Source organism: Neophocaena asiaeorientalis, unplaced genomic scaffold, assembly GCF_003031525.2.
Source record: "Neophocaena asiaeorientalis asiaeorientalis breed wild unplaced genomic scaffold, Neophocaena_asiaeorientalis_V1.1 scaffold30, whole genome shotgun sequence".
Classification (NCBI taxonomy): Eukaryota; Metazoa; Chordata; class Mammalia; order Artiodactyla; family Phocoenidae; genus Neophocaena; species Neophocaena asiaeorientalis.
Window position 1 is genome coordinate 1,790,329 of NW_020174923.1, and position 17,722 is coordinate 1,808,050.

The 17,722-nt window shown below is 44.4% G+C and overlaps 1 protein-coding gene across 1 annotated transcript in view; it reads left to right on the forward strand.

The window, feature by feature from the left end:
- Positions 1-13,223, forward strand: part of GNA13 (G protein subunit alpha 13) — a 38,407-nt gene extending 25,184 nt beyond the window's left edge. Inside the window, exons 2-3 of the mRNA XM_024760691.1 lie at positions 2,557-2,607; positions 7,665-13,223. Coding sequence (XP_024616459.1) covers positions 2,557-2,607; positions 7,665-8,237 — 624 coding nt within the window. The 3' untranslated portion in view covers positions 8,238-13,223. The remainder of the gene's footprint in view (positions 1-2,556; positions 2,608-7,664) is intronic.
- Positions 13,224-17,722: the final 4,499 nt, after the last annotated feature.

Here is a 17,722-nt window from a genome sequence, read left to right on the forward strand (position 1 = left end):
AAGTAAATATTGATGTTATTTAAAGATTAAGCCCAAATTCCCTTTGGCCTATATATGTTGTCCATCATAAAAACAAAAATATTATGTTTTTCATTAAAATGGATGAAATAACGCAAAGTACCTGTACAGGCTTGACCAAATAATCTCTTCATTACCCCAGAATGAATTTTTTGGAAGCTTTTTCTTTTCCCTTCTCTTAAAAATCATCTTTAGGTGCTGTAGACACTGTACGAATATTCCAGGTCCAGAAGAAAGCAGACTCCTCTGCCGCTGCTCCTTTGCGTCACAAGGAGATCGCAGCCAGGCCTCCCACCCCAGCGCGCCCACCACAGCGCACACCCGTGTACGCGCTCGCCACCATGTGCTTTAAGGCAGCAGTTCTCAAGTGCGGTCCGTGGACCACTGGGGATCCCAGGAACCCTTAAAAGGAGCTTTCATGTTCAGCACTCCTGAGAGTGTCACTTAAGATGTTCTTTCCCTTCATTAAGCTGACACTCGCACCGAGAGAACAGAACAGCAGGGCTGCAGCTGCCAGCCAGTGCCTGAGCGCAGATGGGGTATCAGCCCCAAACACACCACTAGTTGGTGTATTCATCACCGCTCTACATCTGCAGTTTAAGACACACACACCAGGTTCGCCGAAGAGATCCTTGATTAAGCAGTAAAGATTGTTTTAGATCTCAGTTTCAGCAGCTCTGTACTACGCTGTATGATGGCTTGGGCGGCACCCTGAGAACGCTCCTGCCCCAGGACCGTGGTCTCCAGGGAAAGTACTTTTGTGACTGGTTGTGACGTGAGCTGAACTAACTGTATCTTTCGTGGAACATCATTTCTACTGGAAAGAAACAATCAACTTACTCAGACTTGGGCATTTGACAGGCATTTTTTTAGAAAATGAATGAAGTTGAGCCTGCCAGTTCAAGGAAAGTAACAGTATTTGTTGCCATTGATAAAATTTGAGCTTTCCAGTGAAAATCAGAATTTAGGAAAACTTGTATCTGCCCACCACTGTGAGGTTGTCAACTTCCCAAGCCTTCATATGAGATCATTATGATATTAATGAATATGATTTCTTAATATTATGTCATGAAACATGCCAACATTTGGAAGATCTGTATACTTAATTGCCCACCATGTTCCGTGTGATCAGCGCTTGGTGTTACAAAATTGTGGGTGGGTGAAAGACCCATTCAAAGTACAAGATAGACCAGCGAATTTTAGTGTCTGTAACAAAAGTGCAAAAAGTTCATCAGTAGGCTTTCCATTCCACAGGGACATCACTTTTAAGAAACTACCATTTGTCAAATTCTGGTGTAGAAACAAAAATATCTACAGTTACAAAGGTTATCAAAATGCTCCCTTTTCCAATCAGCATTCTTTGTGAGGCCAGATCTTCATATGCTACAGCGGAAACGACCTGTAGTAGCAGTTCAGATGCAGAAGCAGAAGTGTCTCACTGGCTTTTATGAAGCTACACTAAAATATGTTAACGTGAATGGGTTTATTATTGATATTTTTAAATGAATTAATAAATATATGTTACAATGTCTCAGTTTTACTTTCTAATGTGGTAAGTATTGGTAGCTATAACCCACTTAAACAACGTCTTTTTGGGATCCTGAAGAATTTTAAGATGTATGAAGGGATCCAGAGACTAAAGTTTTGAGAACTGCTGCTTTAAGGCCTCGTGACTCAAACTGTGGTCCCAGAAATGACCTGAATTGCAGGAATTACGTGCCCGCCCCTGCCCCCTCAGATGCCCCCTCAGAACCTGCAGTCAGACAAGGTCTTCAGGGGATTCTCTTCTGTGTGAAAGAAGCACTGCCTTCTGGAGCTCGGGCAGGACAAGTGCTGCGCTGGTAGAAACCCAGCAGGACAGGGAGGACGCTGGGAGACTCCGAGGCACAGCCCTGCCTGTCCTTTGTTCGAGTATTTCCTCTTAGGAATGTATTCTCCTGCACTTTAGATGTTGGAAATTGCCTGAGGTCTGATAGAAGTCTGGGCTCAGAGAGAGTAGACTGATCACTCAGGTAGGGAAGAGAGGTGAAGCCTCGATTGGAGAGGTGAAGCCTGCAGCATTATTCAGGGTTCAGGAGCAAAAAGGCGTGTCTGTCTAGGCACTTGCCTGTTAGGTGTTCTCACCTCATCCCTGCTTCGCTTTTGATATAAACGTGATTGGAAAATGTAGACAAATAATCCCACCTGAATTGTAGTTGTATGTGTATAACAAAAGCAGTTTTCACCTTTTAATTACATCTTCCCTTTGGATACACAGATATATCGGAACACGTACATGTGATCCTGTCCGAATGGATGAGTGCTTGGGGTATCGCTTCTGTAAAGACTCTGTGAGCCTCACCAGGCTGTAGCACTTTGACAGAGGCAGACATTTTATGCGTCTTTAGTGGGGTTAGCTGCTCAGTCTGAAATTGGTGACTAAACGAAGTATGTTTGGGTTTGGATTAAGTGTACAACCGGACAGTTTAATATAAACTGTTGTAACAAAGTCTTCCATTTCTAAGCCCTAATAACTATTTATTTTCTTCTTGTTTTCAGGGTGAATCTGTAAAATATTTCCTGGATAACTTGGATAAACTTGGAGAACCAGTAAGTTTTCAGACTGAATGTTTGTGTTTATTGCCATTTGAAAGCAGTAGTTAGGATAAGGAAACTTAGAAAAATGATGTATTAAGCTGTATCCTTTTTCCTAGTGGCAGTATGCCGACTGTTCCTGCTTCATGTTTTCTCCCTCTCCTGTCCTGACCTCTGCCAGTTCCTTGAGGAATGCCCTGTCCACTATTTTGTGAAAGTAAAACTCTTTATGGAAAGAAGTTTATGCTTGAAAATGAGATGGCACATTAACTAGCCTACGTCAGTGTCTTTTGCTTTTCTGTAAGTGGAAACTGAAAGAACGCGGTGGGCTGATTGATTTCAGATCTTTTCAGCAAATGGTATTTTCCAGTTCAGGACCCCCGTGTGTTGGGTTGGAGCGTAGGAGGCTGGATTCTCAAGGCCGTGATGTGGGAGGAGTCGCCCTTGCAAAGGAGCTGGACCATCAGACTGTCCTGTAGTGCGTCCCTTGAGGCCGTGGCCGACTGGTGAGGGCTGGTGCTGGCCGCTCTCCGTGTTGGACTTGTGCAGAGACTTCACTGGAAGGAAGCTTTGTGCTGCTTAGAAAATGCTCGAAAACCATTGCCCTAGCGTCAGTGGTGACCCATTCAATTGAGTATAGCTTCGTATGCCGCCTCTTAAACCAGATTTCTGTTGTAAAGTTTAATGTGGTTTTATGGGTTCTTTGAGATGTTTAACTTTAAAAATAAAACAGAAGGAAAGCACAAAATGAAACCTGTGGCAAGTAGGAAAGTAGCATGTGTGTGTCTAGAACGCTGTTTTGCATTTTCCCTTCTTTTTTTGTATTTTGCTAAATTACACTTGTCTGCCGTTCAGTCAGTATGTGTTTCTCCCACCTGTTTCGTAGACACAGGTGCTCTAGAAGTTAGGGTCTCTGTATTTGTCTGTTTTTGTTCACTCAATCCACATCAGTGAGACTTTGTATTAAGACTTATTTCATTGTCACTTTTCCGTGTGGTCAGATTGCAATAAGCCTTAAAAAAAAAGTTCCGTATAAGCCAAATGGAGAGAAGCTTTAGTAGGTAAACTAATTCTTTGAGAGTTATTTCACGTTTTCTGATCCCAGGAGTGCGCATTCGCCCCGTTCTTCTCAGTCTGCCTTTTCGGACAGGCCTTCCTTGAGCAGCCATTCGAGGCGGGTCCCCTCCGCTGTCTCCAGCATCGGCACTGGCGCTTCTCAGGCCCCATTGTCCTTCTTACAGTTGGCCTCTTCGCTTACAGGTTTTGCTGGTCTTTCCCCCGCCTCTTTCCCTGAGGGCAAGGACCTCGGGTCTTGGTTGTGAAGGGCTGAGTTCTTGCTGCCCGGTGACAGTGCCTGGTGCCTCGTAGGCACTCAACAAATAGCGTCGGAACGAGTGACTCGGAGCCAGCCCCAGTCAGTTTGTACTGGCTGCTTAGAGCCTTACGTTGAGAACAGTTTTGAGGCCACATCTGGAATAAAAACAAAAAAGTGTTTTTGTGATCAGTAGGTAGTTGTCAAGGCGAGGAGAATAAACGTGGGTGTGCTGCAGACTGGCCGCCCACTCTGTACACGTCAGACAGCTCACAGGATTGCGTTTGCTTCGCCACCTCTGACTGAAGTTCTGGGACCGTTGAATCCCCGCCATGTGCCAAGCCCCATGACCCTCTGGGAGATGGAACCACAGGGTCAAGGACAGGGCTCTGCAGCCAGACCCCCAGAGTTCCAATCCCAGTTCCACCGCAGACTGGCTGTGTGGCCTTAGGCATCTCTAGACGTTAGTTTCTTCATCCACGTCATGGGCATAGTAAGAGAACCATCCCCGTCAGGCTCGGGGGCGGTTACGTGAAATAAACCCCATGTCTCAAAAGTCTGCTCAGGCTGCCATAACGAAATACCACATACTGGGTGGCTTAAATAACAGACCTTTATTTCTTGCAGTTTTTGAAGCTAGAAGTCCAAGGTCAAGTTGCTAGCATGGCCGGTTTCTCGTGAGGACTCTTCCTGGCTTGTAGGCTGTGGCCTTCTCGCTGTGCCTTGACGTGGCCTTTGCTCAGCACACACACGTGCAAGAAGTGTATGGCCTCTTCTTTTTAAGGCCACCAACACTTACCTGATTAGGACACCACCCATATGACTTCATTTAACCTTGGTCGCCTCCTAAAAGCCCTGTCCCCAAAGACAATCACACTGAGGGTTAGGGCTTCAGCACATGAATGCAGGCGGGGTGTGCGGGGACGGTGCCGGGACGCAGTTCAATCCATGGCACCCAGTGAGGTGTTCAGATTGGTGCCTTGCAATTGTAATATCTGCTCGTCGTTAGCTGTTTGGTTCTTTGACCTCCATGTTTAAGGAACTCATTCTAGTCAGAGACAAAACTAACATACATAAAACAAGCAGAGGACGAGTAAATGAGACTGATGGTGAAGATGGTGTTAGTTCATGGATGGAGAAGCTGGAGCTAGCCCTTGAGAGGACGTGAGCCTGGGCGGCTGGGGGGACGAGGGGACGCGCACGGCGGGCCGTGCCTGGGGCCAGGAGGCACATCTGTCTGACAGAAGTGCTTGGCTCTAACGTACAAGAACAGATTTCAGGAAGGCAGTCACCAGGGTCTGGATGCGCCGTTCGTCGCACAGTCACGCATCACGCTGACTGGACACGCGGCGGTCTCAGGATGTGAGGCTCGTGCAGCTCTCCACGCTGGGCTCTGGGGAGCCTGACGAGGTGGGGCAGAGTCTGCCGGTTCCGGAAAACAAGGAATAAGGAGGGTCATGGAAGCCGGGTCGGCGAGGTCCGGTCTGCTGCAGGGAGGGGCCTCACCGCCAGCTCTGAGGGCATGGTGCAGGAGGGGTGGTCTCTGGGGGCTTAGAGGTGGACCCAGGAGGTGCGGAGGACCAAGGGGCAAGATGGTAATCCAGGCTGAGACGTTAAAAAACGGGGGCGGTGAAAATAAAGAGGGGAAAGAAAAGGTGAGGAAGGTTCAAAGAAGGAGCAGCGGGATTTGATATAAAGTGGGAGGTGATGGAGAAGGTCCACCGTGAGGGGCAGGCCGTGGGCAGGAGAGCGTCCTGGTGGACGGGGCTGGGGACGAAGACGGTGAGTGTTGGGACTGAAGAGGCTGCATCCGTGGAGGGCTGTCAGGTGCACACGAGTAGGGGGGCCGTCGCTGCCTTGGTTTCCCTCTCTTGGCAGAAGTGGTGACAGTGGGAACCGCTAGACAGGAACACACGGGCCGTGTGCCGAACCCGGTTCCTAAGCGCTTCACCCACTTGCCGTGTTTAGTCCTCACAGCACCCCGTGGGTGCTGTCGTCTGTGTTTTTCACAGGTGAGAAAACTGAGACGCAGAGAGGTTAAGTGATGACTTGTCCCGGGTCACCCAGGTGGTCTGTGGGCAGCTGGCTCTAGAATCCACAGTCCTAATCCCCGTGACTCTGCCAGACCCTTGAGAACTTGATTACCTCGTCCTGTGTTTGCGCTTTATGTGAATTAGCCCTGAGCTCCTAACTAAGGCAATAATAAAGAACTTTTTATTTCTATGAAATTAGAAAATTAAAAATTGCCCCTCGGGGCTGGCCTGTTTCTGAGGCGGCTGGCACGCACGAGTGCCGTGAACCGGCCCCACCTTTCTGGAGAGCAGGTGGACATTAAGTCCCAGTCGTGAAAGTCTTCACAAGCCTCGGCTGCGTCACCATCTTATTCCTGGTTATTCGGTTTCAGGAAACAGCCCAAAAGGGGGGGAAAGAAGGATGTGCATGAGAATTTTAATTGCAGCATTTATATTACGCAAAAAATTGGAACCAACCTAAATGACCACTAGTAGGGGAATATTTATGTAAATGACAGCACATTGATCTGTTTGATGTATGTTATGCTCTTTTAAAATGAAATACAACCGTATCAGCATGTGAAACAGTTCATGATTAAATGCTCAGCCAAAAGCCGGGGCCGGGCAGAGAATCGGGGTGGTGCTGATTACAGGTGAGGCAGGTGCGTGTGTGTCTGCGGGAGCTGGGGGGACACGTGCGAACCCCAGCGTGTTTCATTAGAGCCCTGTGGGCACTTTATACATCGCTGTGGGTTGCAGACAACTGAGAACTGCTGGTTTTTTTCTTGTTTTTTGATTCTTGCTACACTATTTTAAGGAGATAAGTATTCACACTGTAATGAAATTTCAAAATCATAGTATTTGGAAAGGTATAAAATGCAGCACTGTGAGTAACAGTTGGCATTGTTTTAAAACCTTGCCTTGATTTAAAAAAATTGTGACCTTGGTGATGAGCATTTAAAGCCTTCCTGTTCAGTATTGGCAAAAAGCTCCATCAAAGTTCTGGAAAAATACTAAGCTGAGAAGAAAGAACCGGTTTCACTGCCCAGGGGCACTCACTGTCGGCCACAGCCAGGGGCTCGGGAGGCCAGCAGCTTCCGTCCGTCCGTCCATCCATCTGTCCAGGGTCTTGGTGTACCCTCCCTCCGAGGCACCGCTGTGTCCGGGCACGGGTGCCGGCAGAGGAGAAAAGCTGGGGCCCTGCCACGGAAACGGCCCCCCAGCCAACAGCCGGGAAGCCCCGCAGAGTGAGCTCCGTCAAGGGGGCAGAGCAGAGGCCGCGTTGCAGCCGTGAGAACATAGGCGACCCGGGTAGAGCTTTCGGTCCTGCAGGCGGGGGCGCGGAGCAGGGGCCGCGGGGGGGCGGAGAACCTTGACTTGGGGCCCCGCCGCTGTTGACAGAGGGGCGAGGAGCCGTGACCGTGGCCATGGACACGCAGCGGCGGGTGGCTGCTGGCACGGTGGGCGTCACGCGTGGACGGGCACTCGGGTCGCCCGGCAGGCTGAAAAAATCATAGACGCCTTCATTTGCAGCGAATTTCGAACCAGTGCGGACGCTCACATTGCAGCGTATCTTGCTGTTTTATGATGAGAATCAGAATAGCGTTGATGCTTTAATGTTACCAGGGGATTGTCATTTAAAAGATACTTTTGTTTACGTATCCATTCACTAGCCCAGTTAGTAGTACGTTAAATATTCTCATTACTCCTGGATTACTGAGTAGGAAACGATTTTTTTTCTTTTCCAGGATTACATTCCATCACAGCAAGACATTCTGCTAGCCAGAAGACCCACCAAAGGCATTCACGAGTACGACTTTGAAATTAAAAATGTTCCTTTCAAAATGGTTGATGTAGGTGGTCAGAGATCAGAAAGAAAACGTTGGTTTGAATGCTTCGACAGCGTGACATCAATACTTTTCCTTGTTTCCTCAAGTGAGTTTGACCAGGTGCTTATGGAAGATCGTCTGACCAATCGCCTGACAGAGTCTCTGAACATTTTTGAAACCATCGTCAATAACCGGGTTTTCAGCAACGTCTCCATAATTCTCTTCTTGAACAAGACAGATTTGCTTGAGGAGAAAGTGCAAATTGTGAGCATCAAAGACTATTTCTTAGAATTCGAAGGGGATCCCCACTGCTTAAGAGACGTCCAAAAATTCCTGGTGGAGTGTTTCCGGAACAAGCGGCGGGACCAGCAGCAGAAGCCCCTGTACCACCACTTCACCACAGCCATCAACACGGAGAACATCCGCCTCGTCTTCCGTGACGTGAAGGACACCATCCTTCACGACAACCTCAAGCAGCTCATGCTCCAGTGACGCACAGGACACTTGCTGTCTGCGCACCTTTTTGTCTTTTTGATTGTTTTCGGTTTGTTTTGTCTTTTTAAAATAGAAGTTTACAACAGGAATCAGAAAAATCTTGATTCTGTGTTTAACTTCTTGGAAATCTTAGTCGTTCTTCTGCGGCCTTTGGTTGTGGCTGAGAGCCGCTGAGTAACACGGGGCCAATATCTGCTGAGGCTTGGCTTTGATCTCTTTCACTCCGGCTTCCATTGGAGTGGAGTCATGTCCTGCCAGACCTCAGACAAGGCATCCCTCAGGCTTTAAATTCTTCCACTTTTCAAACTGAATTCTCCTGTAGTGCCAAGTATAGAAGGTGTCCTTAATATTTGTAGGTCTGAGGTTGGTATGTTCAGTTCTAGAACGAGTGAGATACCGTTTGTTCGCCCTACAGGTAGCAGCCACACTTGTGCCCAGCTTTATGGTGACCTGTTTTGAAAGGGCCACTGGAAAGATGTGTGATCTAAGGAATGGCGTTCTGTAGCTTCACCCAGATTTAGCCTTCACGGTTTTCTGATTGCCTATATACACAACAGTTGTTTTGTTTTTTAAATTTCTGTGGTTTCTGAAGGCAATATTCTGGTGTGTTTAAAGTTTACATGAGGATCTCTGGTCTGATGGTAATGAACGCTCACAAATGGTCCAGGGGAGCACAAGGCAGGCGCATGCCATCCGTAGCGTTTTGATTAAAAGTCATGAGTGAAATGTCATTTGCCCTTTTCATATTTAAATATCATGTAATCATTGTGCCATACGGGAAACCTTCTGGCCATAGCAGCAACTAAAAAAGTGCAAGAACCTGATAATAGAACTTTCTAAATAAATACACCCTTTCCCAAGAATATTATGTGTTTTACTCTCAGACTTTGAAATCCTGTCTCAGCTGATGTGGGTCCTTACGGTGGGACCACTGCTGCACCATCACAAACATTGTTCTTTCGCTCTCCTGTCTGTTCCCATCAACTCCAGACGGTGGGATTTTTTTTGTTTTTTGGAGCTTGCCAAGGGCAGTATTTTCCTGTCACACTATTCACTTTTATTTGAGATCCTTATTCATTCTTGGTGTGTCTCTGAAAGAGTATGTATGGGTTTGCAACATTATTGTTTAAGAAATTCCAGCTTTCTTGAGGTACATTTTGAAGGTTTCAAGGATACTTTCAAGAATAAGTAGTAATTTTTTTAGTTCATACTGAAAGGTGATTACATTTGACCTCCTCCACCACTTACCAAATTAAAATGTACCCATGAAGTAGCTTTGCAATTACAGATACATCCACAGTGAGCTCATCAGAGTGGCTGGTCTGCAGTACTAAAAATACTGCCCTGTAGGTTATGCGTAGTGCCAGAATTGGATTAGAGACACAGATGGACAAGACTGGTGACAGTTTGGAGAGTCTGATGGCTTTTCTTCCTTTCCTGAAAATTGTGATTAAGACTGTGATATCTTTCACTTTACTGTATAGCTGACTGTGTTCTCAGGTATTTTATTGGCTAGAAAGTCCTTGAAAGATTGGTCAACGTTCTGGATCACCCAGCCTTTCTAAGACAGTGGCTCTGGGTCTGTCTTGCTGTCTAGTAAGAATAGGGCTTTGCAGTGAACTGACCAGGGATTGTTCTCAATGTACCTGACTTTTCTTGCATTTGAAACTCCACCATCATTACACCCATAACTGCCAGTGTTTTCGTGTCTTGGTAACACCTGAGCTATTGACATGTAGCCCTACATCCTGATGCAGGCGTCCATAGTACAGCAGAGTTCACGCACGTCGGAATAGTTCTATGTCTATAGTGCTTCTTACCAAAAAGAGTGCATTGTTTAATCCACAGAGTTAGAACCATTTCAGGGCCGAGGAGTATCTGAGTATGTGCACGGTAACGTGGAGACTTTGGGTGGAAAGTCTGTGTGTAAATTTAGCAAATGGTCCTATCGAATGGCCAAAGCATCATTTCACTCCAGTGTACGTATAAAGAGGAAGGTTACTCTCAGTTAAGTTATATTTCAGATCTGAAATATATGATATGAACCATAAATACTGCCTGACAAAGCACCATTTTGACTACCACAAAGAAATGTTAAAACACCAAATAGATAGGATATCACTTTGGGCATTTGAGATTTCCTTTCCTGACGTGTGTGAAGTCTCAAAGTCAGCTTTCTTTTAAAATAAAACCTAGCCTATATTTTGAGGCAGTAAATTACTTACATTAATGGCAGGCTGGTTTAGACACTCAGTGGAACTTTAAGTTCCAATCTGAAGGCTTCAGTCCACATGTTTTATATACTGTACTTTTAAACCGTTTGAAGGAGTCCTATACCTACAGCATGAAAACCAGACCCTTTTGAAACACCACTGTGTGAAGAGGAAGATGAGATTCAGTGACAAAGCTGAAAGGGAGCTCATAGTTTTTTCCTATGCCAGTGTCCCCCCAGTCTCTAAAAATCTAATTTGGATTTAAAGCTGTTCAGTGTGTTTGATTTTCTAAGTCTTCATGGTTATGATTTGGAATAAAATGTGCCCAATTCTCTATTACATTCTCCTCTTAAGTCTGAATGTCTTCTTGCTTATTAATTCTTAAGAAATGTCACACAAGTGTCTTCATTGATCTTGAAGAAATTTATAGTATACAGAGTTGCCTTATAAATCAAAGAACAGCACAGATTTTTGCCTTGATTATTTTATAGGGAAGAGGTTTTGTCAAACGTTTTTCTGAAGATCCAAATAATTTAATGCCTCTGTCAGATATTTTTAATAACCCGTATCATTGCTTGCTGCCAAATATTTTATTGCATTGAAATCTTCTTTTCAATTGTATTGTCTGGAAAGGGCATTTGACAGCTAGATCACAGCAGCAACCAAAGAAGGCATCGTGGAGTGAACATGATTTGGCTTGGTTTGGCTTGGTTTGGTTTGGTTTGGTTTGGTTTGAAGCTGCACTGACGTGTTTTACATGGTAAAGGTCCTCTGGTTAAACTCCCAAGGGAGGTTGTTGAGGGAGGTCCCTTGTTCATTTGTTGGCAGTGGTCAGTATAAAGCAGAAGAAAGGAAGATTCCCTTAATACCAGAAGTGATTAGAAGAGTTGGTTCAGACTCACAAAAATCATATGCCCCAGAATTGTTTGTAAGCGGGAATGAGTAAATCTGAACTTCCAATGTATATCCCAATACTTGTATTTATGCTTTTGGTAAAATGTATTTTCAGCATTAGTACACATATCCGGTGTTATGCCTTATTTATGTGAAGAATAAAGTTACCAAGTTATGTTCTGTTATGTTCTGAAACTCAAATCACTATTTGAGAAACCCTCAAATTGGTGCTTTCATTATATAATGATACATTTAGACAAAACCCCAAACCAAGCCATTTGAAACAAGATTCTCTTCATTGCAATTTGTAGCAATGTTATTTCTGTATATGTGATGAGAAGGCTAAATACCAGTGTTAACTCTTAATTTCTTGTTTGAATCCATGAAATCGTGCCTGTAAAGCTCAGTCAAACATTTGTAATAAACTCCCTAATAAATCTAGAGACAGTCACTCTGTTACCTTTTCATTTCTTTTAGTTTTAATTGAGGGATCGAGAATAAATTTTGCATGTCTTTTTTCAGTTGGAAGTCTGACTTTATCTCTCTTTCCCATCATTTCAGTACATAAAGTTACATTAATTACAGATGATCTGTCCATGTGTTTGTGCTGCTGGACAAAAAGTACTGTGTTTTTTTTTTTCTTTTTTTTAGTGATAGGACACAGGTTGGCTTTTCAGTGTAGTAAACATGAGGAAGGGAGGGACTTGTACGTGAGTGGTGTGTACATGTCCCCCTGTTCCAAATAAAGCAAGTGATAGTACATACCCATTATTTTATGGTACGAGGTTAGGGCTTAATAAATTTATAGAGAGATTAAAGTATAAGTCTAAGCCAGAACATTTTAAACAAGTTGAACTTTATGGCCTTTTCAAGTACCATCGAGTTGATACTAGCCTTAGGCTGATAAGTGATTATTAACATAATCTGAAGTACCAGTGTTTGTACCACTAGCATTCTTCTGTCTGTACTTGAATGTATAGTTAGCATTTAAATAACTCTGTTCATTCTTGTGACATCGAGGTCTAACCATCTGATTTCAAATGCCAGAGCTCGTATGGAACAAAAAAGTGTTAATGATAGGGCAGTAATTTCTGGGTTGATAAGAGATTCTGCGACCTTTCCAAAACCACATTACCTTTGATAATGATGAAAATGTTCAGATGGATGGAAGTAGGGACCCAGTATGCATACATTATCAATCAGTGAAGGTCATGATAGAAGTATGCTACTTACTTGTTCTCTGATTTGGGTTTGTCTTTGGAAAGCTTGTTTATAATATTTCTTGCCATAGTAAAAGGGCTGCATTTGTTCTCAAATCATGCCTATTTGATGGCTCTAGGAAAAAAACAGAGGGGGCAGGTAGGGGTTAATTCTTGGAAAGTATATGTAACAGTGCAACAGACGATACCATTTACCCTTTCTTTACCTCTTACTTGAAAGCAGAATCGCAAAATGTTTAAATGGCTTTACTAGTCTAAAGGTGGAGCTCATTTACCACGGAAGCCTTATCAAAAAGTCTATTTCGTAACAACCTCATAGATACTGTACCTAACAAAACATGATTTGTATTAGCTCTGTATGAAAGTATTTGTGGCTTAGGATTTTTTATACATATATCTTTTTATAACTTTCCCAGAACTGAGCACATTATCTGATACTGTTGTAAATTTTTTTTCTGTCAGTGCTTTAGTTCAGGATTGGCAATAAATTATTTCTACAGGAGGTCTGAAAGTGGAAAGAATGGTTTGATTTGATAAAATGAGTTGCTAGTCATCCAGGCTTTTTACTTTTGTACATATTTTGCAAAAATTTTGCCTCTTGCTATTAATATTTGCTTTGTAAAAATTACGGGCGTTTAATAAACATTTATAAACTATTCCATACTATGATGTTATTTAAATCTGATTAAATGTCAAGTGTAAAGCAGGCACTTAATATTTGAAAGCAGAGGTTTCACCCAGTGACAGAAAGCACAGAAATCGCTCCTTTGTCAGATCTCCAGCGATACTTTGACTTAATACTAGTCTGTAAACGTTTCCTCACTGAAGACGGAGATGTGGGCTTCAAGAACGTTCCCAAACACTTGTTTTGATGTGGGAATGGGGAACACCCCACTTTTCTCTCTGCTCCTCTTAAAATCGCTGAAATTGCCCTAGGGTGTCCCTGGGCTCACGATTTGTCCACCTGCAGGAGTAATGCTGCTATGTCTTTTGTCATCAAAATAGCGTTTTAAAAACAAACCAACATGTTACACTCCTTGTTTCAAGAAGCTTTGAGATGATGATTTACAGAGAAATTGCAAAGATAGTAGTTTCCCTGTACTCCACACTGTTGGCAATAGTTTCCCCATTTACCATCTCGCATCGTCCTAACTAACATCTTACGTTATGCTAATTCACCGTATTGGTTCAAAATTAATGAGCCAACATTGATAATTTATCCTTAAGCCCATACTGTATTCAGATTTCCTTAGTTTTTCCCTGTTGCCCCTTTCTGTTCCAGAATCCCTCCAGGGCACCGTCTTCCATTGATTTGTCCTGTCTGTCTGAGCTCCTCTCGGCTATTAGAGTTGCTCAGGCTTTCCTTGTTTTTGATGACCTCGGCTGTTTTGAGAAGGAGGAATGCTGGTCAGGTATTTTGTAGGTTGTCCGTGCGTTGGGATCAGCCTGCTATTTTCCTTGTGATCAGACTGGATTCTCTTGTGTGGGGACCACAGGGGTAAAATTACCACTCTCGTGAAATCACGTCGCTCATCTTTTCCCTTTGCAACTTCAGCCGAATTAGAAGTTGTTGAATAACTTTTGGTCTGTTTATACCTTTTCTTTAAGTGGCGTTTATGGGAAGCTGAGCACGTACTTCTCTTCCCCAAAGCAGAATGAAGGGCCTTTTCCCACAATCGGAATTGCAAAGCAGGTGTGAATAAATGTTCAGTGGTGATGGCTGTAATCCAGGACTGGTGGCTTCCAGGCCTTTCTGGCAAAATTAAAATTGTGTCCAAGTCCTGACCTTTACGGTGAGACTTCACTATTGGTCCCAAGAAAAACTGAGATAGAAAAATTGGGGCTTAGAGGTATTTACAAATCTACAAATACCTACAAATTTCTAGATTGGAAACAGGTCATTAAATTAGCCTTCGTTAGACTTAAGATCTTTTAAAATGGAAACTAAACTCACTTGAGCATTTGAATCCCCCAAAGGAAACCAAGAAGTCTTTACCAAAAACAAAAAAAAAAAAACACTTTTCTTAGGCTATTGTTAGAACAAGAGAATATTGATTTGTCGGCGGAAACAGCTAAAAAACTATTGTCCGCTAAAGTGCTGGGCACCGTCACAGAGCCTTGGCATGAGATGCTCTCAAAATGACCTGTTCCGTTGCCCACAGTGTGGGTTGTTAAAAGAGAAAAGAGCCTTTGGTCTCTTGAGAATGCAGGAAACCCGCAGTTCATAGGTTAAACCAGAGGTTTGTTTGGTGACGGGAAATTTGGCAAATCCTCAGAAAAGGAATGACTTGGGCATTGTTTTAAAAGACATATTGTAACTTTCCCTCAGAAGTGAGTGGGGCCCCTGGAATACAGCATCGCAGCTAGAGGAAGGGGTATCTGCCGAACACTGTCACCTACACTTCCCGAGCATCCATTTTCCGAGTCCACCAAGATGACGAAGGGCTCAGACAAGTGTTCCATACAAAGTAACTCTTCAGGGCAGAGGGTTAAGCTTCTGTGCTGGCCCCAAGGATACAGAGGGAAGTTATGTCCAGAGTGAACATTTATACTGAGTGGAGGAGTGTGTTGATTTATCTTTTCCCCATGAAGGTACATGATAGGAAAACAAAAAAGTCTTTTTAAAAGTCGATCATTCTTTTGTAATTAAGTCCACGGCTGCTTTAGACTGGGGCCTTGATTTTCCTCCCCTGTCAAACGTGGAAGAAGAGAGACTTAACTCATAAGATGCCACGAGGTCAAACACCACTGACCTCGGGAGAGGAAAAGTAGAGTTGTTTTCTTTTTCTCTTATTCTCCATGGAAAATCCCAGTGCTTGTGGACTTGGAGATTTAAATCACTGGTTTCATTTAAGGCCAGAATGAGTATATCGAGACTTTATCCCGAAAGGAAGAGCGTCACAGCACCCAGGGCTCAGCGGTCCTGATGAAATTCCACATTCGAGCTAGCGTTGTCCAGGCTGCCCTCGCATTTCTGCAGCGGTGATAGTTTGGGGGAAGATGCTATAAATCAATGTAAAGGAGGATGACGTTCCAGACCAAGGGTGGATGCCCAACTTTGTGGCAATAATGAGCGTCAGCGTAACACAGGTGCACCGGACAGCATAGCCCTCTCCAAAGCGCATGAAACAGAATCATGTTCAAACCCCTGTCCGACATTCAGGGCGTCAACCTCCCTCTCCAGCCAGCCTGCCCTTCCAGTTTCCTTCGCGCCAGCTGAACTAGGTAGCTGTCTTCCCCACGTCTCGCCTCTCTGGTTCTCTTGGCCATGGGCCAAGTCCTGCTCACCCTTTAAGGCCTCGCTCTGAGGAGGATGGCGGGATGACTACCACCCCGAGGCTGGAGCAGCTTCTTCCTCTGTGTGCACCTCCCATCCTACCCCTCTCCCGGGGCACTTACTGTAGAGCGATTTACGTTCACGTCTTAATGCTTCTGCTCGACGGTGACACGAATCCGACATCGTTACACAGATGCTTTTGCTAAGCTCCCCGTGGGCCCGGCTGACACGTCTGACTGTTCCCAAGAGGCACCAACACAGGGTCTCCTCCTTAGGAGACTCACAGTCCAGTTGTGACGGGAGCCTGAGTGGAACCAGCCCGAGGAGGGGTGGAGAGAACGTGTCCCTACTGTGTGGACAAGTGACCCTTGAGTGCACGGTCACTAACTTAAGGAGTTTAAGATTAGACCAATTATCTGGGAAATAAGGAGCTTGAGCTCAATGGTTTCCACATTCTTTACTACTTTCAGATTCTTGAAAGCCTTCTAGAATATTCCCACTTGCAACAAAAATTGTTCATAGCGTAATATAGTATTATAGTCTATAATACAAAATTCTGGGAATTCCCTGGTGACCCAGTGGTTAGGACTCGGGGCTTTCACTGTCGAGGGCGCAGGTTCAATCCCCGGTCGGGGAACTAAGATCCCGCAAGCCACTCGGCGAGGCCAAAAATAATAATGATAATACAAAATTCCTATGATAAGGTCTTCAAATTTTCCTGAAAAAAAAAAAAGTAAAGAGAGGGACTTTATGGGAAAAATTTTAAGTACATGTCTTTGAGGACCCTAAGGGGAACTCAGTAGGTTTTTGGGAAAGTGACCCCCCCAGTGTGTTGTTATTTTTTTCCTGCACTCTTTTCCTCATGGGGAATGTCCTTGTAACAGGCCATAGATATTCAAGAGTGTGCTGTTAGTCTTTCTGAGGTGTTGAAAGTCTGGATCTGATAGCCTCCAAAACTCACTGGAGCGTTCAGATATGTGAAGGTCAGATTCATTCATTTTATGGTCATTATCTTAGTTCAGCCTGCTATAAAAAGTACCATAGACTGAGTGGCTTACAAACCACAGAAATACATTTCTTAGAGCTTGGGAGGCTGGGGGTCAGAGACCAGGGTTTGAGCAGAATCAGGTTCCAGGGAGAGCCCTCCTCTGGTTTGCAGACTTATCCTCACTTAGCTGGCCTCTTCAAAGGGCACTAATCCATTCATCAGGGCTCCACCCTCATGACCTAATCACCTCCCAAAGGTCTCACCTCCAAATGCCATCACATGGGGATTAGGGCTCTGACAAATGAACTTGGAGGGGATGTGAATATTCAGTCCATGACAGTCATCATCAGGATTGGTTTCAATCCAGCTTGGTTTCTGCCTTTTTTTCCCTCTAAGAAGGACCTGCTTTTTGTTTGTTTTCAGTGATCAGTGCAGGGATAAGAATCCAGCAGCTCCTGAGTATCTTCTGTCTAACACCTTTTTTTGGTATAAACTTTCTCCATATAATACCAAAAACTTTTGGTAAAAAGAAAAATAATCTCCCCAATCTTACTAGGCTATCACAGCCACTGTAAATAATTTTAATGGTTCTGTCTAGTCTGTTTTCCCTATATATGATTCATTAACATGCCATTATCTTAAGTCTCAATGATAACTGTTTTATTTTGTATTTTTTAAAAATTTTATTTATTTTTGGCCGCGTTGGGTCTTTGTTGCTGGCGTGGGCTTTCTATAGTTGCGGCGAGCGGGGGCTACTCTTCGTTGCGGTGCGCGGGCTTCTCATCGCGGTGGCTTCTCTTGTTGTGGAGCGTGGACTCTAGGCTCGCAGGCTTCAGTAGTTGTGGCACGTGGGCTTCAGCAGTTGTGGTGCACGGGCTTAGTTGCTCCGT